Here is a 25,100-nt window from a genome sequence, read left to right as displayed (position 1 = left end):
CCCCCCCCCCCCCCCCCCCCCCCCCCGCACACGCCTTAGGGACTCCAGCGCCCTCGCTTTCCCTACAGGAGGCCCAGACAGGGGTAGGCACTTGTCCGGGTCCACCCAGCTGGCCAAGGGGGATCCAGGTCCAGACGACAGGATCTTGGCCTCCTGGAATAGGTCCCTGCAGGTGCCAACAGTCCCAGGCCGCAGCCAGGTGCACGCTCTTCGCCTGCCCCAGCCCCCTCCGGGCGCAACACGCTGCCAGTTGGCGGCTCCGCAGCCCGCGCCGGGGCAATGGGCTTTGCGCGGTACGCCGGAACTTGTAGTCCACGGCCGCCTCCAACGAACGGCTCGCTTTGACTTGAGAACTCCAACCCCCAGAAGGCCTCGCGCAGCCAAGATCGCGCCGAGCCAAAAATTCAAGAGGACCAAGAGCTCCCCGCGAGGGCCCCGCGGCCGCCTCCCCAACAGGCCCCCAGCAGATGTGGAGCCCACGCGGCTAGCTGCCCTCCTGGAACTCACCGACTTTGTACGGCAGTTTGTCCGACATGCTGGCAGTTTCCGCACAGAGTGATAGACACACGCGAAGGGAACCAGCCCTGGGACTACGGGACAGCGCAGGAAGGGCGGCGCTGGGCAGGGACCTGCGATAGGCGCCGGCGCCTTTAAATATCTTCCTCTATCTTGCATATTCATGAGTCCCGCTAGTGCTGAGCTGTCCGGGGCGGGGCCCAAAGCCGCGGAGGGAGGGGGCAGGGGCCGGAACCGACTTCGAATCCAGCTGAGAAAAAAAACCCGGATTTTGCCCGTGGTGGGTCTGGAAGAGAGCTCCAGGAGAGTCCTGAGGGCAGACCGGAGGCTTCCTTTCTTTCATTCGTTCCGCCACGAAATCCATAGTCAAAACCTAGCGAAACTGCTATTCTAACCAGCTCACCTCCCTGAGCCGCAATTTGCTCTTTAGTAAAATGGACCTAATGTACCTACCAAACGGGTTATACGTAAAGTTGCAATATGTCAGGTACCTAGCACATCCCAGATAATTCCACCCTGCCCTCCAGGTAACCACTCTCCTGAATTTAGGTAAATTTGCGCGCATTTTACTCCTTTTACTGCATTTGTGTACATCGTTAAACGTTTCATAGAATTCCTTCTGTATTTAAGACCATTATGTAAATAGTACCATACTGTACGTAGCCTTCTGCAACTTGCTTTTTTCTGTCACTATGATATTTGTACCAGTCACGCATATAGCTTAAAATGTACTTATTTTTGCTTTTGCTGCTAGATACCATTTCAGGTGTACGTTCCATGATTAATTTATCTGTTCCATGCTGATGTGCAGGTTATACACAGTCTATCGCTGCTGTATACGTGGAGCAATGGACATTTCTGTCCTTGTCTCTTTTTTTTTTTTTTTTTTTTTAAATTTATTTATTTGACAGACAGAGATCACAAGCAGGCAGAGAGGCAGGCAGAGAGAGAGGAGGAAGCAGGCTCCTTGCCGAGCAGAGAGCCCGATGCGGGGCTCGATCCCAGGACCCTGAGATCATGACCTGAGCCGAAGGCAGCGGCTTAACCCACTGAGCCACCCAGGCGCCCCATGTCCTTGTCTCTTAATGCACGTGTGCGGGTGTCTCTGAGGCAGAAATGTACCCAGGCGTGGTTTCTGGGCTGACATTGCCAATTTAGTTTCTGAGGTAGTTTTACCATTTTACCTGCCCCCCACCACACACACACACACACCCCAGCGGTATCTGAGATGGCCTGTTTTTCCATATCTCTGTGACCCCTTGTCAGTCTAACAAATTTCTGTTGACGTTATGGATGTGAAAATGTATCTTCTTGTGTTTTTAACTGGCCACCTGAAGACCCTTTAACATCTCTCAAGGAACCCTGGCCCCCACCCGATCCCCCCAGCTGCTATCCATTTTCTTCCTCCCCTTTTCAAACTTTTTCAGTGTTATCCCTTTCTCCGATTTGCACTTCTTAGCTCCCACTCAGTTCTCAGCTATGTGGCCTCTACCGCCAGGTCTTGGCTGAAATTTCTACAGCCAAGAAAGGTCATCAGGAAACCTGGCTGAATCCAACAAATGTGCCTCAGCCTGCATTTCCATCCCACTGCAGCACATAATATGCCTTTGCCTTCCTCCTTCCTGTCTCTCCTCCCAGTATTTACTCCTGTCCACTCAAGTTCCTTCTCTGACCTTGGAAACTTCCTCTTTCTCTAGTGCTTTTAAGGATTGATGTTCCTTCCTGTGCCATTTCACCCATACTCATGGCTGTTAGGACCATTCTGTCAGGTTGATCCATGTGTCTGTGGATTGAAACACTGCCATATGCCAGAAGCCACCTGCTTCCCTTCTCAATCACATGCCCCTTCTCCCCACCTGGAAGTTATTGCTACAGTGAATTTTGTCTTAATCATTTTTCTTTTCTTTTCTTCTTTCTTTCTTTCTCCTTTGCTTTTCTTAATGGGTTGTATTACCTATGTGACTATCCCTAAACACAACATTGTTTAGTTTGGCCGGTTTTTTGCCTTTGTAAAAATGAAATCATACTGTACATATTCTTCTGCAACTTGCTTTTCTCTCAACATTGTTTTTGAGTCAGTTGTGTAGATGGTGTAGCTATGGTTCATTTATTTCCCATATAATCCATTGTATGAACATATCACAATTTACTAATTCATGAAATTGTTGATGGGCACTGAGTTGTTCCAGTTTTCTCTACTACAAATAATAATGCTCTAACATTCTGCAGGTATGCTCATGTCCAACTTAGCTGGATAATATGAAACTGTTTCCCAAAGTGGTTGCATCAGTCTATAACCCCACCAACTTTGGATAAAAGTTATTGCTCTGTCCCCTTACCAGCACATCCTGGTATCAGTTTTTATTTTTGTCAACCTGGCAGGTATGACATGATCTTCCATGTGGTTTTAATTTGGATTTCTGTAACTAATAATGAGGTTGAGCACCTACTCGTATGCTATTTATTATATGAATTCTATCTGCGATCCTTTCTCTGTAAAAGTTGTCTTGCCCATTTAACAATAGGTGGTTTGTTTTTCCTTTCAGTTAATAGGAATTCTTTGCATATTCTGGATACAGACCAATCGTATGGGTTGCAGATGTCTTCTCCCGGTTTTTTGTCTTCCCAACCTCTCTCTGTTTTTTGATAAATAGAAATTCTTCATTTTAATGTAGTCAAATTTATCTTTTCCCATAGGAAGTTTTTGTCTTGTTTTAGAAAGTCTGCAGATCCCAAGGTCGTAAAGAATTTCTCCTGTATTGTCTTCCCACAGTTTTATGATTCAAATATGTATGCAGTTGGTATGAGGTAGGAATTCTGTTTCATTTTTCTCCCCATATGGGTAAGCAGTTCTCTCAGTGCCACTTAGTGCCTCCTTAACCCCTGGGGCCAACAGTGCCAGCTGTCACAGATTAAGTGTCCATAAATACATGGTTGTTTCTGCATTCTCTGTTTTGATGCATTGATCTATTCTAACTCTACCCTGTTGAAATGACCAAAGTTTTATAATAGATCTTTTTTTTTTCTTTAAGTTAGGCTTTATGCCCAGTGTTGGGGCTTGAACTAATGACCCTGAGATCAAGACTGACATGCTCTACCAACCAAGCTAACCAGGACTCCCTAAAGCTTTATAGTAAACCTTGATATCTGGTAGGAGAAGTCCCCTCCCACCATGTTCATCTTCAAGAGTATACAATTTATGGACACCTGGGTGGCCCAGTAGGTTAAGCGTCTGTCTTTGGCTCTGGTCATGATCCCAGGTCCTGGGATAGAGTACTGTATCATGCTCCCTGCTCAGTGGGAAGACTGCTTCTTCCTCCTTGCTCTCTCCTTGCTTGTGTTCTCTCTATCTCTCTGACAAATAAATAAATAAAATCTTAAAAAAAAAAAGGGTATGCAATTGGTAAACAGTGATATACACGGAACTTAAGTATTATACAGATTAATTTTGACACATACATACATCTATGTAACCTATACCCCAGCAAAATAAGAGAATATGTACAAAGATTATTTTTTTTATTTTTTTAAAGATTTTATTTATTTACTTGAGAGAGAGAGAGCATGAGAGGGGAGAGGGTTAGAGGGAGAAGCAGACTCCCTGCTCATCAGGGAGCCTGATGTAGGAGTCGATCCCAGGACTCCAGGATCATGACCTGAGCTGAAGGCAGTCACTTAACCTACTGAGCCACTTAGGCGCCCTGGATAATTTTTTTTTGAAGTTCTCATGGAGTGGATGTATCACACAGGTTTTTCCATTTTTTCACTATTAGAACTATGATGAGTTGTTCATTCACACGGAGTTCCCTATATATTTTGGATCACCCCCTTGGGGGAAAAATCCTAGAATTTGGACTAACTGGATCAAAGGACATAAGCATTAAAAAAAAAAAAAAGATTTCATTTATTCATTTGAAAGAGCGAGAGTGCACACAGGCAGGGACAGCAGCAGAGGGAGAGGGAGAAGCAGGCTCCCCACTGAGCAGGACCCCAGGATCATGACCTGAGCTGAAAGCAAATGCTTAACCAACTGAGCCAACCAGGCGCCCCTGGACATAAGCATTTTTAAGGCTCCTCCTGATTTTATTGCCATATTTTCTAAAAATCACCTGTGGTATCTGAGTTTATTTTACTGCATGTTTTCCAGCATTTATGTTATCCTTGTTTTTGTTGTAGGTTTTTTTGGTTTTGGGTTTTTGGTTTTTTTGTTTGTTTGTTTGTTTGTTTGTTTGCTAATTTAGTAGGTAAAAATGATACATTGTTGAAATGTGCATTTCTGCACCTTTGGAACAAAAGGTTCCTGCTCCAGAATGAACCTAGCCAGAACATCCCACTGAAAGTTTACCAGGGTCTATCTGATTCCATGCCATATAGCCTGAGCTACTTTGTTTTCCAGTTTTTTTCTTCAGAAGTGATTTCCATTCCTCTTTCTCTGTCATCCTTCTCTCCTGGAGAGAGCGTCCACCTGCCCATTGCCTGTCAAGTCTCAAATTTCCTTGTCTACACTCCTGCTGTGATCCTTGGGGAAGCACACCACCTTTCTGAGCCTCATTTTCCTCTACTGTAAAATGGGAATAAGAAGAAGAACATCACCTTAGAAGGTTAGTGCTAATCAAAAAGTACGTTACCTTCACGTGAATATAGCACTTTACAGGTGACAAAGCACTTTTAAATCCATTTTCTCAGGGTGCCTGGGTGGCTCAGTGGGTTAAAGCCTCTGCCTTTGGCTCAGGTCATGATCCCAGGGTTCTGGGAGCCTGCTTCCTCCTCTCTCTCTGCCTGCTTCTCTGCCTACTTGTGATCTCTGTCTGTCAAATAAATAAATAAAATCTTTAAAAAATAAAATAAAAAAATCCATTTTCTCACTTTGGAAAATTAATAACTTTTTCTATTAAACAGATAATTACGTGAAATGTAAAAAAAATAGAAAAGTATAAAAAACTCAAACTAATTCAGAGAAATGACTATTCAGAGATTATGATTTATCATTTTGATGAATTTCCTCTTGGTCTCTTTTCATTACATCTATAGGTTTTCTATATCTGAGATCATATTGTATAAACTGTCTTATACCTCTTTTAAGAACTTATTCATTTGACAGAAAGATAGCAAGAGAGAGAGAGAGAGCACAAGCAGGGGGAGAGGCAGAGAGAGAGGGAAAAGCAGGATCCCCACTGAGCAGGGAGCCCTACACAGCCTAATTCCAGGACCCTGGGATCATCCCTTGAGCAGAAGGCAGATAGATGTTTAACAAACTGAGCCACCCAGGCGCCCCATACCTCTTTTTTTATACCTAAAATTATTACAAGATCTAGCTTCATAATGCTCTCAATTTATGCCTGGTTGTATTCAAAGTGCTTTGTAAATAGTAGCTCATTTAATCCTCATAATACTAAGAAGTAGGTTTTCCTCATATTGCAAATGAGGAAAGTGGCACAAAAAGGTTAAGTAATTTCCCCATAGTTACACACTCAATAAGTAAAGAAACTAGAATTTCGGGATGCCTGGGTGACTCAGTCGTCAAGTGTCTGCCTTCGGCTCAGGTCATGATCCTGGGGTCCTAGGGATTGAGCCCCTTGTCACTCCGTGGGAATCCTGCTTCTCCCTCTCCCACTTCCCCTGCTCTGTGTCTCTCTCTGTCAAAAATATCAATAAATAAAATCTTAAAAAAAAAACAACTAGAATTTCAACCCAGGTGGTCAGACTCCAAATTCTGTTCTTAACTCCTATATTATGCAGTTTCTCTTCTTGCAGAAATTCCAACGTGTGGATGTATCACAATTTATGTAGCCAAGCATCTGTTGTTTCAGTTTCCCTGAAATAACACGTCCCACCTTTGATACATTATGGCTTCAGATAAACAAATAGAATTGCTTGCTTAAGGAATATCAAAGTTCTTTTTTTTTTAAAAAAAAGATTTGTTTATTTTGTGGGGGGAGAGCATGGAAGGGAGGGGCAGAGAGAGGAAGAGAGAAAATCTCAAGCAGACTCCCGGTTGAGTGCAGAGCCCAGACAAGGGGTTCGATCTCACAACCTGGAGATGATGACCTCAGCCAAAACCAAGACTCAGTCACTTAACTGACTGAGTCACCCGGGCACCCCAACATTTGTCAAAGTCTTGATCCAACTTGCCAAATTACCTTCCAGAAATTTGGTTCCTATTCTCGATACTCTTCAAAATTAGGTATAATTTTTCAAGTATTTTCTAATTTATTGGGTGAAAAACTTGACCATACAATCTCTAACCTTTATCCTTTTTTAAGCATTATCCCTTCTTAAATAAGCTTTTTATTTTGCACTAATTGAAGATTCTCACGTAGATGTAAGAGATAATACAGAGAGATCCCATAGTCCCTTTACACTATTTCCCCCAGTGATGACCTCTTTCAAAACTGCACAACCAGGTTGCTGACAATGATACAGTCAAGATACAAAACATTTCCATCACCACAAGAATCCCTCATGTTGCAAATCATAAGAGAATCTTAGGAAACAAACTGAGGGTTGTTGGAGGGGAGGGGGTTGGGGGACAGGGTAACTGGGAGGTGGACACTGGGGAGAGTATGTGTTGTAATGAGGACTGGGTATTATATAAGACTAATGAATCACAGACCTGTACCCCTGAAACAGTACATTATATGTTGATTAATTGAATTTATATTAAAAAAAGAATAACAGAAATTTATAATATCAAATGTCAGTTTAGTAGGGATCATGAAATAAATGTGTCATTTTTTTTTTAAGATTTTATTTATTTTGGCAGAGAGAGATCACAAGTAGGCAGAGAGGCAGGCAGAGAGAGAAGGGGAAGCAGGCTCCCCGCTGAGCAGAGAGCCCGATGCGGGCTCGATCCCAGGACCCTGAGACCATGACATGAGCTGAAGGTAGAGGTTTTAACCCACTAAGCCACCCAGGTGCCCCTAAATGTGTCATTTAAAATTAAAAAGAAAAATCCCTCATGTTGCCCTTTTTTTTTTTTTAAGATTTCATTTATTTGACAGAGAGAGAGATCACAAGTAGGCAGAGAGGCAGGCAGGGAGAGAGAGGGGAGGAAGCAGGCTCCCTGCGGAGCAGAGAGCCCAACTCGGGGCTTGATCCCAGGACCCTGGGATCATGACCTGAGCTGAAGGCAGAGGGTTTAACCCACTGAGCCACCCAGGCACCCCTCATGTTGCCCTTTTATAACCACACTCACTTTACCTGGTTCTATTCCCCAACCACTAATCAATAGTCCAACTCTATAATTTTGTCATTTCAAGAATACTATATAGGGCATCTGGGTGGTTCAGTTGGTTGAGCATCTGCCTTCATCTCAGGTCATGATCTCAGGGTCCTGGAATTGAGTCTAGCATCAGGCTCTCTGCTCAGCAAGGAGTCTCCTTCTCCCTCTCATTGCCCCTCTGTGTGCATGTGCTCTCTCTCTCGCTCGCTCGCTCTCTCTCTCAAAAAAAAAGAATGCTATATAAATGGAATCCTACACTATGTAACCTATTTGGATGGCTTCTCCCACTCAGCATACTTCTTTGGAGATTCACCCAGGTTGCTGCATTTATCAAAGTTCGTTCTTTTTTATTGCTGAGTAGAATTCCTTTGTATGGATGCACTAATTGGTTTAACCAGTCACGGACTGAAAGACATCTGGATTGTTTCCAGTTCTTGACTATTACAAATAAAGTTACTATGACTATACATGTACAGGTTTTTTATGTGAACGTAAATTTTAATTTTTCAGGGATAAATGCTGAGAAGTAGAATTGCTGGGGGGGGATCTGGCTGGCTCCGTCAGTGGAGCGCGTGACTCTTGATCTTGGAGTCGTAAGTTCAAGTCCCATACAGGGTGTGGAGAATACTTAAAATCTCTTTTTCAAAAAAGTGAGATTGCTGGGTTGTATTGGAATTGCATGTTTAATTTTTTTTTTTTTTTAAGATTCCATCCATTTACTTGACAGACAGAGATCACAAGTAGGCAGAGAGGCAGGCAGAGAAAGAGAGGGAGAAGCAGGCTCTCTGCCGAGCAGAGAGCCCGACGCCGGGGTGGATCCCAGGACCCTGGGATCATGACCTGAGCCGAAGGCAGAGGCTTAACCCACTGAGCCACCCAGGTACCCCTGCATGTTTAATTTTTAAAGAATAAACTGCCAGACTATTTTCCAGAGGGGCTGTACCATTGTGCTATGTGTCTACCAGCGAAGTATGAATGATTATTTTTTAGATTTTATTTATTTGAGAGAGAGAGAGCACACATGAGTGGGGGGAGGAGCAGAAGGAAAGGGAGAAGCAGACTCCCCAGGGAGCAGGGAACCTGATGCAGGGCTTGATCCCAGGACTCTGAGATCATTACTTGAACCAAAAGCAGCTGCTTAACTGCTTAGCTGACTGAGCCACCCATGTGCCCAAAGTACCAGTGATTTAGTTTCTCTGCGTCCTTGTGAGCATTTGGTGTTGTCACTATTTTTTATTTTAACCACTCTGGTAGGTGTATAATATCTCATTGTGGTTTTAATTTGCATTTTCCTGACAGCTAATGATGTAGAACATTTTTTCATATGTATATTTGCCATTAGTATGTCCTCTTGGATGAAATAGCTCTTTCTTGCTTTTTGCCCATTTTCTAACTGGATTGTTTTGGGGGGAGGGTTGTTGTTGAGTTTTACAAGTTCTTTATATATTTTAGGTAGTAGCCCTGTGTCATATATGTGGTTTACAAATATATTCTCCTGCTCTGCAGTTTCTCTTTTTATCCTCTTAAGAAGGTCTTTCACAAAGTAAAAGTTTTCAATTTTGATGCAATCCAATTTATCAATGTTTCCTTTTACAGATCATGCCTTCAGTGTCAATTCCAAGAACTCTTTGCATCAGCCCTAGAGCTCAAAGATTCTCTCCTATGATGTTTTCTAAAACTTTTGGAGTTTTATGTTTTAAATTTAAGTTATGATCCGTTTGAGTTAATGTTGGTATCAAGTGGGTAGTTTGGTTTTGGTTCTGGTTGATTTGGAGTGTATCTTTTTTGCCACTGAGTATGCAATGGGCATTCAGCTATTCCAGCACCACTTGAAGCAGGTCACCTTTCCTCTCCTGAACTGGTTTTGCCCCTTTGTCAGAAATCAGCTGGGCCCATTGAATTCCATCTATTTCAAATCCCCTCGTCTATTTCTCCAATCCATATGTCTGTCCTTCTGCCAGTACTCCAGTCTTGATTTCTGTAGCGATGCAAGCCCTTTTTATTTTTCAAAATTGTTTTAGTTATTTTAATTTCTTTTTCTTTCCACATAAATTTTAGAACAATCCTGTCCATGTCTAAAGAACTTCTTGCAAGGATGTTGGTAGGAATCGCATCAAACTGTATATGGATTCAAGGAGAACTGACATCTTTCCTATGTTGATTCTTACAATCCACGGACACAGTTATGTTTCCCCCATTCATTTGTGTCTTCTTTGATTTCCTTTATCAGTATCTTGCCGTTTTCAACATACAAGTCCTGTACCTGTGGTGTTAGATATACACCTAAGTATTTATTTCTTCTTTTTCTTCTATTTCTCTCTTCCTGCACCTCCTGAATGATACAGCATTTTACATTTTGGTGGTCATGTGTTCATTGTTAATGTATACAAGTACAATCGAAGTGGTGTGTTTCTTTTGGGTCTTACAGATAAAAGATACCCTTGCTGAACTCACAGGTCATAGACACTTTGTGTTTGGTTTTGTTTTGTAGGTTCTTTGGAATTTTCTGTGTAGCCAATCCTGTCACCTGCACATAGGGACAGTTTTATTATTTCTTTCTGATCTGTATGCTTTTTATTTCCTTTTCTTGCATTGTTATACTGACTAGAACTTCTAGCACTGTTGAATAAGAATGATAAGAACAGACCTCCTTGTTTTGTTCCTGAGTTTCGATAGAGTGCTTTCAGTTCAGTCTTTCCGCATTAAGTAAGTTAACCATAGATTTTTTTTTTATAGATGTTCTTTATCAAGCTAAGAAAGTTCCCCTCTACTCCTATCTCCTGGTTTTTTTTTTTAATCATGAACAGATGATGAGTTTTGTCTTGTGCTTTTACTGATATTAATTGATGTCATGAGTTTTTTTCTTCTTTAGATTGTTAACAAGGTAGGTTATGTTGATTGGTTTAAAAATATTAAACCAGATTTGCACCCTTGGAATAAGCTCCACTTGATCTTGAAAGAATTACATGGTGTATAATTCTTTACAATTATTGTTGGATTATATTTGTTAATATTTTGTTAAGATTTTGAAAAAAAAGGAGAATTTTGCATTTGTATTCATGAAGGATATTGAGCTGTAGTTTTCTTTCTTTGTACTGACTTCGTCTGGTTTTGGTATCAAGATAATACAGCTTCATAAAATGAATTGAGGGGTCACCTGAGTGGTTCAGTTGCTTAAGCATCCCATTCTTGGTTTTAGCTCAGGTCTTGATCTCAGGGTCATGAGATTGAGCCCCATGTTGGTCTCCATGCTAGGCAGGGAACCTACTTGGGATTCTCTCTCTCCCTCTCTTTCTGCCCCTCCCTCTGCTTGTGTACTCATGTTCTCTCTCTCTCTAAGGAAAAAAAAAAGAATTAGAAAATATTCCCTTTTCTTCTATTTTCTCGAAGAGATTAGGTGGAATTGCTGTTAATTCTTTTTTAAAACTTTGATAGAATTCTCCAATGAAATGGGTCTGAAAATTTCTTTCCTGAGAGTTTTTTAAATTATGAATTTAATTTCCTTAATAGTCTAGGACTATTCAAATTACCTATTTCACATTTAATGAACATGATAGTTAGTTTGTGTTTTGGGGGGAGGGAGTGAGCCATCTTGTTGAGGATGAATTTGTGTGTGTAGAATTATTTGCAGTATTCCCTAATTATGCTCTTAATGTCTGTGTGGTCTATAGTGATATTCCTGTTTCATTCCTGATATTGGTAATTTGTGTCTTTTCTCTCTTTTTTCTTTGTCTGTCTTCCTAGAGTTTTGTCAATTTTATCAATGTTTTCAAAGAACTGGCTGTTGCTTTCATTGAATTTCTCTACTTTTCTATTTTCAACTCCCTTCTGGTCTTTATTATTTTCTTTCTCTTTTTAAAAAGATGTTATTTATTCATTTGAGAGAGAGAGAGAGAGAAAGCACAAGCAGAGGGAGCAGCAGAGGTAGAGGGAGGACCAGGCTCCCCACTGAGCAGGGACCCTGATACAGGACTTGATGGCAGGACCCTGAGATCATGACCTGAGTGGAAGGCAGGTGCTTAACCAACTGAGCGACCCAGGCGCCCCTATTTCCTTCGTTCTGCTTGCTTTGGTTTATTTTGCTCTGCTTTTTTTATATTTTTGAGGTGGGAGCTTTGATGATTGACTTGAGACATTTCTTCTTTTCAATACATGCATTTAGTCCTATGAATTTCCCTCTTAGTGCTGCTTTAGCACAAGTTTTAATATGTTATGCTTTTATTTACATTCAATTCTGTGTTTTTTTCATAATTTCGTTTGAGACTTCCTCTTTGACATGAGGACTATTTCAACATCTGTTATTTACTTTCTAAGTGTTTGGAAATCTTCACATTATCCTTCTATTATTGATTTCTAAGTTTGACTCCATTGTGATCAGAGAACACATTCTGTAGGATTTCAATTACTTTAAATGTCTTAAGATTTATTTTATTTCGTGAGCAAGGATGTGGTGAATCATGGTGTCCTTTGGGCCCTGGAAGCCAGTGTGTGTTCTGTGGCTACATGCACTATTCTGAGTGTGTCAAGTAGATACCGTGGTTGGTGATATTGTTGAGGTCTTCTGTGTCCTTGCTGATTTTCTGTCCACTTGTTCTATCAGTTGTTGAGAGGTATCTTAAAATCTTCCAACTGTAATTATGGATTTGTCTACCTCTCCTTTCAGTTCTACCGGTTTTGTTTTTGCAAATTTTGGACCTCTGTTGTGTTCTGCATATGCACTTGGGATTGCTTTGTCATCCTGGTGGATTGACCCTTTCATCATTCCGTAGTGGGAAAAAATATATGTTAAAAAAAAAATCAAGGAGAGGGGGGATTCTTTATTAGTGGCACCTGGGGGTGGACACTAGGCTCCTGGTATGGTTTATGGCTGGGGGACGGGGATGATCAATTTTCTTTTTACATTTAGTATCAGATTGATAAAAATTTAAAAGTGTGATAAATGCTGGTTATCTGTTGGTGAGGCAATGGGGAAGCAGGCCTCTCATACATCATACATTGGCCCAACTTTTTTTTTTTTAAGATTTTATTTATTTATTTGACAGAGAGAGACAGCAAGATAGTCAACAGAAGCAGGGGAGTGGGAGAGGGAGAAGCAGGCTTCCTGCTGAGCAGGGAGCCCGAAGCAGGGTTCGATCCCAGGACCCTGGGATCATGACCCGAGCCAAAGGCAGCCACCCAGTGACTAAGCCACCCAAGGGCCCCTGGCCCAACTTTAAAGGGGAACATTCCAGGAACAAGATCACAAACTCACATGCCCTTTGACCAAACAGTTCCGCTTCTTAGGAATTTATCCCAAAGACGTAAGCACGTGTGAGCAAAATGACACCAAGAGCAAAAGATTGCAAACAGTCGAAATGTCCTTCTGTAGACTTGCTAAATAAATAAAGGTCCTGTCCAAATGGTGGATTACTGAAGTGCCACCACTTCTTAAAAAGGAAGGCGTTTATCTATTGTTACGGAATGTTCCATCATCAAGATAAAATGTTAAGTGAAGATAAAGAAAGCATGGTGCAGGACAGTGTGTCCAGTATGTCATTATTTGTCTATTTGCCTATATACGTAAAAAAAAAAAAAAAAAAAAAAAAAAAAAAAAAAATAAGGCTGAATGCACAAGTGCTTCCTAGAGGGTCGCCCACTCATGTGCACTCTGCTCAAGGCCACAGTGGACAAACTATTGTCAGATGGGCCTTCTCCCCCCACCCCCCCAGGCTCCAGCCTAGGGCTCTGCAGAGGCTGCGGGGCCACCCTAAATAATAGGCAGAGACAGGCCGGTCCCTGTGGCCAGCCACATTGCCCTTTGAACCTACCCTTTGGGTGTTTGCTTTTGCAGTCACTTAGGCCTCCAGCTTGGAAAGTGGAGAGGGGTGGAGACAGAAGGAGCCCTCCCATTGGCCAGAGGGCCCTCTGGTTTGCCCAAGCTCCAGGGACCAGCACTTAGATTGTGAATTAATTGGGAGGCTGCCAGATGGGGGATTGGGGTCCAGATCCTGAGGATGCCTGTCAATGAGGATGAGATGGAATAATGCAGCTCTGAGGAGACCCTGTCACTGCTCCACGCCTATCGGGGTGTCTCCCCACCTTCCCAACTCCTTCCCAACTCCTTCCACAACCTCCTTCCAAGCCCTTTCAGATTTGTACTTGTCCCTCGGGTGGGCCTTGATGTCCCTGCTGGGTATTGGGTACAGAAGTGGGGGATTTCTTGGAGAGTTTGGAATAGAACTCCCCCAGGCCCCCTCAATCTTCTCGTCCTAGACTGCTGCATCAGGGGTGGTGAGGGGGCCTATGAGAGTCCCAGGAGCTGGCTGTCCCCACCTGCAGACACGCTTCTCCCCTTGGAGGAGCCCTCAGACTCAAATGGGGGTGTATGCTACTAGGTATCATTATGTCAAAATCATCCGATCATGTGTCTGACTGTCCCACTGCTTCTAGAGGGGTCACGAATGTATCTGATTTTGCCCACCACTGTGTTCCCAATGTCCAGCTCAGTGTCTGGCACACAGAAGGCACCCAGTATTTGTGGAATGAATTAACACTCTCAGATGTAGGCCCCAGAACCCAGCTTGTGGTGTCTCTTGGCTTCAGCCCACAGACCTGGCTATCCTTGGTTGGGGGGCGGGGTGGACCAGGAACTCTGCAAATCCAGGTCTCGAATGTCCCTGGTTGAAGCGGGAGCCTTCCCCTGAGGGGGGCTGGATGTTTTCTTGGATCAAGAAATGTTTTCTTACTCAGCTGTCAAGAAAACGTTTCTTGACCCAAGAAAACATCCAGCCCTCAAAAAGAATGCATTCTTGGGGCGCCTGAGTGGCTTAGTCATTAAGCATCTGCCCTCTACTCAGATCATGATCCCAGGATCCTGGGATAGAAGCCACATTGGCTCCCTGCTCAGCAGGGCCTGCTTCTCCCTCTCCCACTCCCCCTGCTTGTGTTCCTTCTTTCACTGTGTTTCTCTCTGTCAAATAAATAAAATCTTAAAAAAAAAAAAAAAAGCAGTCTTGCCATTTGCAATGACATGGATGGAACTAGAGGGTATTATAAGCAAAATAAGTCAGAGGAGGATAAAAACTATATGATTTTCACTCCTATGTGGAATTTAAGAAACAAAATAGATAAACATAGGGGAAGGGAAGGAAAAATGAAGTAAGATGAAAACAGAGAGGGACGCAAACCATAAGAAACTCAACTATGGGAAGCAAACAGGGTTGCTGGAGGGGAGGCGGGTGAGGGGATGAGGTAACCAGCTAATGGTCATTAAGGAGGGCTCTCAAAGTAATGAGCCCTGCGTGATGTATACTACTCATGACTCACTGAATTCCACCTCTGAAACTAATAATATAGTATATGTTAGTTAAATTGAACTTAAATTAAAAAAATTTTTTTAAACATTTTCTTGACTAGAAAATGACTAAATATTTCTTCTTGACTAAAAAAAAATTTTTTTTTTAAATGTTTTCTTGACTCTAACATACTAGAGTCTGGGCTTCCACGATCCTTTTATTCCAGCATTTACTGAGAACCTAGTCCAGGGATCCTAGGAATCCAATGGTCTGGGATGCTGCCACTCCCTTTCATTTCTCAGATGAGTCCTTCCCTCCTGAAGAGATAGACATTGTCTAAATAATCACACAGAAGAATGCAAAATGAATACGGTTTGCTCTGAGAACTTGTGACGGCGGCCTGGCTCAGTCGGCATCCTAAAGAGCGATCTGAGGAAGGAGGAGTCCAGCAGACAAAAGGGGGCGGGGAGGGGCAGCTTAAGCTACCCAGAAGTAGAAATCCCCTCCTCCCAGCTGCCCCTTTGCGAGCAGTCCTGACAGCATCTGCCTCCTATGAGGTCAGCGACTAGTCTGAGGGAGCCAACCTTTACCCCATACTTCCAGGAGAGGGCACCCTGTTCCTAGCTTTGGCTTCCGCCTCCCTGAGTCCGGTGATCTCATAAACCTCCCAGCTGCCCTAGGAGGCAAAATACAGGGTATTGTAGGAGAAACTAAGGCTCAGAGAATTTTGACGGATATGGTTCGTAGTCTGTTGATATGTTTTGAGGGTTTTTAGCCTTTGGAACTATCTGCTGTGGAGGTCGATAGTGACATTCAGTATAATAATACTGGCTGACATTTGATAACTACTTCCTATGCCCCACCCTACAGGTTAGATGCGCAATCGTACCTATATTACAGATGAAAAAACTGAGGCTTATAGTGGTCACCTGGCCCAAAATTAGAAGCACTGATGACATCTGACTCTTGGACCCCTGCTGGTAAGCACTGTGCTATTCTGTTTTCCCATGATGCTCTTCCTGATTTACCCCTCCTCCCCTCCACATCCTGGGCGTGCCAGATACTAGAGGTGAAGACACAAAGAGGAACAACACAAAAACCCTTTCCCCTGGAGCTCCATCTTAGTGACCGTGTGTGTTTACACATAAATGCAACCATATAAACCCTCACACCCATATTCTTTCACATATATACGTTTTTCCCACCATCACACACAGATACACGCCCCCCCCACACACATATTCTCACTCATTCACAGGCACACACATTCACACACTGTCACATACTCACATATATTCAGACACACATTTACACACAGTTAAGAGTTAGACAAGGATGGGCCATTGACCTGTGTTTTAACTGCCAGAGCCCTGGGGCCCGAGGTTCAATCAGTGATCTGGGAGCTGCCTATGACACCCCTCCCTTCCTCTTCCCTTCCCTTTATTCCAGAAACACTGCTGGCCCCCCACCCAAGGGCAGACTACTGGGGAACACGGATGACTCAGGCCTGGCTCCTGCCCTTCAGAAACTTCCTAGCTCGGGGTCCAAAGACTCACCAAGAACCACCACATAGACCATCAATGTCCAGGCACATCTGAGCAAAGAGTCCAGTGGGGAGGGAAGCAATGATGCACCAGCCTGGGGGCTGTGGAGGTTTCTCAGAGGCAGCTGTGCCCACCTGGGTCTAGAAAGAGCCAGGCAGAGAAGGCAGAAAGAGACCTGCTCCAGTGTGGAAACATTAGCAAAGTCATGACAGAGTAAAAGAGTGGGGGAAACAGCAGCTGACATCATGAACTCTTTCAAACCTTCCATGTCGATGATCCTGTTTAACCCCCTCAACAATCCTATGGGATAACAATCATTATTAACTGCATTTTATAGATAAGAAAACTGAGGGTCAGGGGCGCTTGGGTGGCTCAGTGGGTTAGGGCCTCTGCCTTTGGCTCGGGTCATGATCCCGAGTCCTGGGATCGAGCCCCACGTCGGGCTTTCTGCTAGGCAGGGAGCCTGCTTCCTCCTCTCTCTCTGCCTGCCTCTCTGCCTACTTGTGATCTCTGTCTGTCGAATAAATAAATAAATAAATAAATCTTAAAAAACAAAAACAAAACCAAAAAAAACTAAGGGTCAGGAAAACCCGGCTGGTAAAGCTGCAGAGCCAGGATCTGAACCCATTTCCACCCAGCCCCAAAGTGCAGACTCACGGTGCCAGGGTTCTGCTGCTTTGGCTGTGATCACTTCTGCTTCCCACACATAGACACCTTTCCTCTCTCTCCTCTGCCACTGAAGGGGGCCCTGACAGGTGCAACAATATAGTGTCCCCCTCCCCACATCCTTCAAAACTCATCTAAGTATCCTGGTGCCTCCCGCCCAAGAAGAACTTTCCGGTAGTGTGCCCTTAGAAACCACACTGTGTTGTTTTGGTTTTGGCAAACAGCTTTGTAAAGTGTGTTATAACCACCCCCCCCCAAAGTATAAAGTCTGAATTAGTTGCCAATTTTTTTAAAATGGGAGAGTTCCCATGGAAATCCATATTTCTAGGTTCTCTTGAAAAATGATCAGGTCTGGCAAGTGAGCGTTATGTTGTCCTAAAGCCATGGGTGGGCGAGCTGGGTGTTAACTGCCCTCTTTAGATGGTGTTTAAGTTCTCCAGGCCAACATCCATCCCCGGTCCTGGTCCACTTCAGTTGTTCTGACAGTCTGGTGCCGGGCTCACTTTTCTCAACGATCCAGGATCCCAACGATCCCTGGTTGCCAGTCTCATTGGCACAGTGGCCAATGAGTTGTTTGCCCCTACGCTAGATGTCCCCGCACTGCAAGACTTCCTGTGTGGCTTATAATGTACCTATCTTCCAGTTGCCCCCGGGATCCGAAAATGCAAGCATTAAAAATAACCCCTTAGGAGTGCCTGGCTGGCACAGTCAGTAGAGCGTATGATTCTTTATCTCTGAGTTGTGAGTTCAAGCCCCAAATTGGATGTGCACATTACTTAATAAAATCTATATAAAAAATAATAATAACCCCTGAAACTCAAGCTTCCTTGGGCCTTGGATCCTTGTAGCCTCCCTTTGAGGTGGACAGAGCTGGAATTATTACGCATTTGACAGAAGAGTAAACAGGGATAAGGTCTTGCCAGAAGCATCCCGGAGTCAGCAGGGGACAAAAGCCTGGGGCTTTAAAGCTCCCGGCCAGATAGGCAGTTTGACGCAGCAGCGGTCCTGTGGTGTGAGGATCAGATGATAAGGATTGTGCTCTGAGATCCTGGCTCCTGGGGGTGGAAGAGGAGGGTCCAGAGGGAGGACAGAGAGCTTGGCACCCCTGCCCCATGGTGCTCTGAAGCTAAATGTTTGTCGGTCTCTACCGCTGTATAGCAACCCTCCCACGCTTAGCGGCATGTAACAACAGTAATCATTACTACTGCCTTTTGGTTTGGGGGTTAATGGAGCTCAGCTGGGCAGTTCTTGGTCTTGGTTTCTTTCGCAGTTGCGGTTAGGTAGTGGCTGGACTGGTGTCATCTTAAAGGCTTCCTCACACTCATGGCTGCCAGCTGGTGCGGGCCGTCAGCTGGGACCTCGGTGAGGCTGTCAGGAGGAAACCTGCAGGTGGTCTCCCCGTGTGGCCTGGGCTTCCTCTTAGCATGGTAGCTGGGCTCCCCAGGGGAGTGTCCCAAGAGAGAACCAGGCAGGATGGGTGTCACCTTTTATTTTTTTTAACTGTTTCTTTTTGTGTTGTTTTTTTAATAGATTTTATCCATTTATTTGAAAGAGAGAGGACAAGCAGTGGGGCAGGGGCAGAGGGGCAATGAGACACAGACTGATCGCTGACTTACTTTTCTCACCAGCCCAGGATCATCCCAGTGAAACTCCCCACTGAGCAGGGAGCACAACATGGGGCTCAATCCCAGGATCCCAAGATCATGACCTGAACCGAAGGCAGTCACCCAACTGACTGAGCCACCCAAGCACCCTTTTTAAACTATTCTTTAAAAAAAAATTTTTTTTCTAGCTTTATGGAGGTGTAATTGACATACAACATTGTGTAAAGTATACAGGGATACCTGGGTGGCTCAGTTGGTTAAGCATTTGCCTTAAGCTTCTCCCTCTCCCTCCTTCTCCCTCTCCCTCTGCCTGCCACTTCCCCTACTTATGCGCTCTCCCTCTCCGTCAAATAAATAAAATCTTTAAAAAAAATAAAATGTACAATGTGATGATTTGACAATCATATGTATTATGAAAATCTGAACACAATAAAGTTAGGTAACTGTATAGCTATCATTCACCTCACATAATTATCAGTAATTTTTTTTCCTGTGGTGGTAATGGTGGTGATGAGAACCTTTAAGATCTACTCTCTTAGCAACTTGTAAGTATACCATATAGTACTGCTAACTATAGTCACCATCTTTTTTTAAAGTTCTTTTTATTTATTTGACAGAGAGAGACACAGCAGGAGAGGGAACACAAACAGGGAGATTGGGGGAGGGAGAAACAGGCTTCCCGTTGAGCAGGGAGCGCGATGCTGGGCTCAGTCCCAGGACCCTGGGATCATGACCTGAGCTGAAGGCAGACGCATAACGACTGAGCCCCCCAGACGCCCCTATAATCACCATCTTGTAATACATTCCACAACTTATTCATCTTCTAACTGGAAGTTTATGCCCTCTGACCAACATCTCCCCATTTCCCCCACTCCCAGCCCCTGGCAACCACCATTCTATTCTCTGTTTCTGAGTTTGGCTTTTTGAGATTCCACGTACAAATAAGACCTGCAGTATTTACCTTTCTTTGTCTGACTTACTTCACTTACAATACCCTCAACTCGGTCCATGTTGTCCCAAATGGCAGGATTTCCTTCTTTTCTTTTTTCCAAAGATTTATTTATTTTAGAAAGATAGAGAGAAAGAGCCCATGAGTGGGAAGAGAGACAGAGGGAGAGGAAGAGAGAGAATCCCAAGCAGGCTCCCTGCCTAGCACAGAGCCTGATGCAGGGCTCCAGCTCACAACCCTGAGATCATGACCTGAGCTGAAACCAAGAGTCAGACACCTAACTGAATGAGCCACCCAGGCGCCCTAGGATTTCCTTCTTTTTATGACTGGATAATGTTCCATTGTGTGGGGAAAAGTGGCATATTTTTTCTTTATCCACTCATCCATTGATGGGACAGTCAGGTGTTTCCATGTCTTGGCCATTTTTTGGTTATCACCTCTTAGGATCTAGCCTTGGAATTGATATTGGCTCACTTCCACCATACTGTTATTTAAAGCAGTCACAGAGATCCACTCAAGTTCAAGAGAAGGGGCCATAGATTCTACTGTTCAGTTGGAGAGTGACAAGTCTCTAGAAGAGCATGAGGGATGGGAGCTATTGATGTGGTCATTTTTTTAAAAATATGCTCTACCACACCCAATAAGGAAGTGGGGAGCTCTGGAGTCAGATGCCTGGGTTAGAGTCCAAGCAGTACCCTGGTACTCTGAGTTTCATTTCCTCATCTATAAAATGAGACTAAAAATAACACCTGTTTCGTGTGATTTCTCTGAGGATTGTATGAGTCAAGGTCCCAAGGGTCCAAAGGCCAGGTACCTGGCACATGGCCAATGTCCAGTTGCTATCACTGTCATCACGCCAAGGTCTGATGGGTGGGGGTTACCACCCAGGCCATTGCCTGTTTATATGTGTATGAGGAAACCTGGAGGTGTGTTCAAGGATGAATGTGTGTGCATGGACCCACATGCCCAGAGGAGCTGAATGAGTGTGTACATGTGTCAGTATGAGGACTTACCTAGGTAGGACCTTGAGTGCAGGCCTGCCCATGCACGTGGGCACCTGCAGGACTATGGGAGTGTGTGAGTGTGTGAGACTGGGGAGTGAGAATGACTGAGGGTGAGTGTGTGTTCACAGCTGCACACAATTAGTAATGGATGGGAGCAGATGGAGCTGTGAAGATCCATGAGAGTGTGGGATATGGCCGAGTGTGGGATATGGCCAAGTGTGTGTGTTAGATCGTGTGTGCCTATGTACGTGAGCCTGGGTGTTTTCTGAATGGTATCTGTCCGTGCTTGATGCTTGGGAAAAAATGAGAAGATGTAGAAAAAAGAATGTTTTCAAACCTTCCCAAGGATGTTTGAATCAAATGAACCCTTGGGGACTGTGACCAGCTGGAAAGACTAGGCAAGCCAGGTGGAGAGGGGTGGAGAAAGGCTTTTCTGAGGTTCCTAATCACACTTGGGCTGAGAACCAGGGACCCTGTTAGGGCCAACAGCTTCCCCCACACAGTTGTCACTTCAGCTTGGATGACAGATTCACACCTGGGCCCTCTTCCTCTTCATTCCCACCACTATTAGTAGATCATTTGTTCATTCATTCAAAACATTTTTTTAGTCAACTAGTTTATTCTCTTTTTTTGTTTTAATTTTAATTCTAGTTAATTAATTCTAATTAATTAATTTTAATTTGTACGTTAGTTAACATACAAATGTATGAAGCACTTCATGAATTTGCTTGTCAACCTTGCAGGGGCCATGCTAATCTTCTCCATATTATTCCAGTTTTAGTCTATGTGCTGTCAAAGCAAGCTAGTCATTTAGATTTTTATTGGATACCAGGGCACCTGGGTGGCTCAGTCATTAACCATCTGCCTTCGGCTCAGGTCATGATCCCAGAGTCCTGGGATTGAGCCCCGCATCAGGCTCCCTGCTCTGCGGGAAGCCTGCTTCTCCCTCTCCCACTCCCCTTGCTTGTGTTCCCTCTCTTGCTGTCTCTCTCTCTCTTTCAAATTAATAAATAAAACCTTTTATTTATTTTATTTATTTATTTATTTATTTATTTATTTATTTTTTTTTAAGATTTTATTTATTTATTTGACAGAGAGATCACAAGTAGGGAGAGAGGCAGGCAGAGAGAGAGGAGGAAGCAGACTCCCTGCCGAGCAGAGAGCCCGACGCGGGGCTCGATCCCAGGACTCTGAGATCACGACCTGAGCCGAAGGCAGCGGCTTAACCCACTGAGCCACCCAGGCGCCCCTATTTATTTTATTTATTTATTTGACAGAGAGAGATCACAAGCAGGCAGAGAGGCATGCAGAGAGAGAGGAAGGGAAGCAGGCTCCCTGCTGAGCAGAGAGCTTGATGTGGGGCTCGATCCCGGGACCCTGAGATCATGACCTGAGCCGAAGGCAGAGGCTTTAACCCACTGAGCCACCCAGGTGCCCCCAAAATCTTTTTTTTTTTAATGTTCAAACATTTACTGAATATTTACTGTGGACCAGGAACTTTGGTAGAGGCTGGGGATAAAGCCCCTGTCCTAGAGAAGCCAGTGTCTTAGTTGGAGGGGATATTATATATATAAACACATATATCATGGACAAATGTCACATCAAGTGGTGGTGAAGGCCATAAAGAAAAGCAGAGAGATGGGGGTGACGTGGGAGGTGGGAGATCTAGAGAGGAAATCAGGGAGGCCTGTTTGGGGAGCAGAGAACTGAGTGTCAAGGGGAAGACAAATATTTTAGACAAAGGAAACAGCAAACACTAAGACTTTAGGTAAGAAATGCATCTGGTGCATTCCAGGAATGAGGAGGAGACCGGTGAGGCTGCAGTGAAATGAACTAGGAGCAGAGGGCAGGAAATTGGGTCATAAAGCCGCCAGGAGATGAAGAATCATGAGCTTCAGCAGGGAAGGCAGACTCTCTCTCCTTCCTTTCCATTGCCTTCTCCGCCACCCTTGTGTGTTCCTTTCCTGCAGCTACTGTGTCAGCTTACCGTGGACTGGTGGTATAAAACAAATGAAATTTTTTCTCGCAGAGTTATGGAGACCAGAGTCCAAAATCAAGGTGTCAGCCGGGCCACACTCCCTCTGAAAGCTCTAGAAGAGAGAATGCTTTCTTGCTTCTTCTGGATTCTGGTGGCTCTTTGGAGTTCGCTGGTTTATGGCCACATCCCGCCAATCTGTCTCCATCTTCCCATAGCCTCCTCTTCTCCCTCTGTCTCTTCCGTCTTCTTGTCTCTTCTGAGGATTCTTATCATTGGGTTTAGGATTCGGGGTCCATCCAGATAAACTCATCAGGAGATCCTTAATTGAATTGCACCTGCGATTTACAGGTTCTGGAGTGAGGACATAGGTATATCTTTTGAGGGGCCACTGTTCAACCCACCGCACTTCATTTTTCTAGGATCTAAGGCAGATCAAGTGGGGCCTCTGTGGATTTCAGTCTCCACCTTTATAGAAGAGGACAATGGCATGGATTCCTAAGGTTGTCAAGAGGGAAAGTTGAAGTCATGAATAAAAAGGTGCCCCAGATATGTAGGTGCTCCATATTGAATTGTTACTATTGGGGGGGTGTCCCCATGAAATTAGTCACTTTATCAAGTTTCTTGAGCTTCTATTGAGTGTAGAGCCTCTGCTAGGCACCATGGGAGTTGAAAAGCAAGGGGCAGGCCCAACATCAGGTCCCCCTCCCAACGCTGCTCTGGTTGGCAAAAAGTACCCGCCACCCTCACCTTTTGTGATGGTTAATTTTATGTGCCAACTTGATTGGGCCACAGGGTGTCCAAATTAAACATTCTTTCTGGGTGTCTCTGTGTGTTTCCAGATGAGAGTAGCATTTGAATCAGTGGACTCGGTAAAGGACATTGTCTTCCCCAATGTGAGTAGGCATCATGCAATTCACTGAGGGCCTGAATGGAACAAAAGATGGAGGATGGGAGGCTTTATTCCCTTCCCAATGGCTTGTTTGAGCTGGACATTGATCTTCTCCTGCCCTTGGACAGAATTACACCACCAGGTTTCCTGGGTCTCCAGCTCGAGGATGGTAGATCATGAGACTTCGTCCCTGTAATCATGTGAGTCAATTCCTCAAGTAAATTTCTCTCTCTTTTTTAACATGGATGAATCTCAGTACTAAATTGAGTGAAAGAAGCCAAACCAAAAAAGAGTACGTGCTGCATAACTCCACTTGTATGAAGTTCAAGAACAAGCAAAACTAATGTACGTTTGTAGAAATTAGGACGGTTGTTACTTTGGCAGAGGGACTGGGGACTCTTAACTGGGAAGGGACATGAAGGAGTCATCTAGTGGTCTGGAAACAGTCTGGGTAGAGGTTACATGGTTTTGAACAAAAGTAAAAATGCATGAAGCTGGACACTTAGGACAGGTGCATTTTATTTACTTAAATGCACTGTGTTATATCTCCATCACAACATTAATAAGTCTGCCAAAACCAAATGCTGACAACAGTTAGGAGTACTAGGACTTCTCATGCTTTGTTAGTAGGGGAAAAGTAGGTACACATAACCTCTCTGGGGGATCCAATTAGCAGTAACTTGCCAAGTTGAAGCTGTGCATGCCCACCAATTCCATTCCCAAGTCTATACCCGAGAGAATATCACACATGTGCTCAAGAAGACGTGTACAACATTGTTTATTGCATCATTGTTTGTAGATGTGATATATTAGACACAATCTGAAGGTCCATCAACGGGATAATAAGATGTGCTATACTCGTGTAATGTAATTACACATACCAGATGGGTTAGAGAGAAGAGGTAGAGAATCATAGGTGGTAGATCTAGAAGGGCCTCAAAGATCAAGCCCATGCTCTATTTTAGCCATAATGAAAACTGAGGCCCAAAGAGGCTGACTGATTTGTCCAGGGTCACACAGCAAATTAATGAACAAGTCAGGTGAGGCTTAGGTTTTCTTACTCCCAATCCAGTTCTCATCCTTAGGGATAGAAAAGGAAATTTGTTATAATCACTATTCAGGGAGCTTTCCTGGGGGCAGGAGGCAGCTCCACACATGGGGAAGTAAGTACAATCATGTTTTGGGTATAGGGATCCTCTCCCACAGAGATATCCTATGGCCAGCTGCCCCATCACAAATCTTGTGATACCTTCACCACCTTCTTGAGACCAGGCCAGGATTACTCAGGGACCCTTAGCAGATGCAGCCACCAAAGGGAGTTGGGGGAGAATGAAGATATGGATGCCAGGCTCTTCCTTGAGTACTCTCGTCCCATCAGGATCTAAACTCAGTTCCCACCCTGGGCCTACCCCCTCCCTGCCCATAGCACTCCCCCACTCAGCCATTCCATCACT

The 25,100-nt window shown here is 44.1% G+C and overlaps 1 protein-coding gene across 1 annotated transcript in view; it reads right to left on the bottom strand.

Moving 5' to 3' along the window:
• The window catches only part of LOC111141424 (adenosylhomocysteinase), a 12,776-nt gene extending 12,161 nt beyond the window's left edge, over nucleotides 1-615 (bottom strand). The window contains exon 1 of the mRNA XM_022493967.1: nucleotides 508-615. Coding sequence (XP_022349675.1) covers nucleotides 508-535 — 28 coding nt within the window. The 5' untranslated portion in view covers nucleotides 536-615. The remainder of the gene's footprint in view (nucleotides 1-507) is intronic.
• Between the last annotated feature and the right edge of the window lie 24,485 nt (nucleotides 616-25,100).

Source organism: Enhydra lutris, unplaced genomic scaffold (assembly GCF_002288905.1).
Source record: "Enhydra lutris kenyoni isolate GAN:26980312 unplaced genomic scaffold, ASM228890v2 scaffoldscaffold6, whole genome shotgun sequence".
Lineage (NCBI taxonomy): Eukaryota > Metazoa > Chordata > Mammalia > Carnivora > Mustelidae > Enhydra > Enhydra lutris.
Note: the sequence above shows the minus strand (reverse complement) of the source record. Positions and strands in the feature narration are given on the sequence as shown.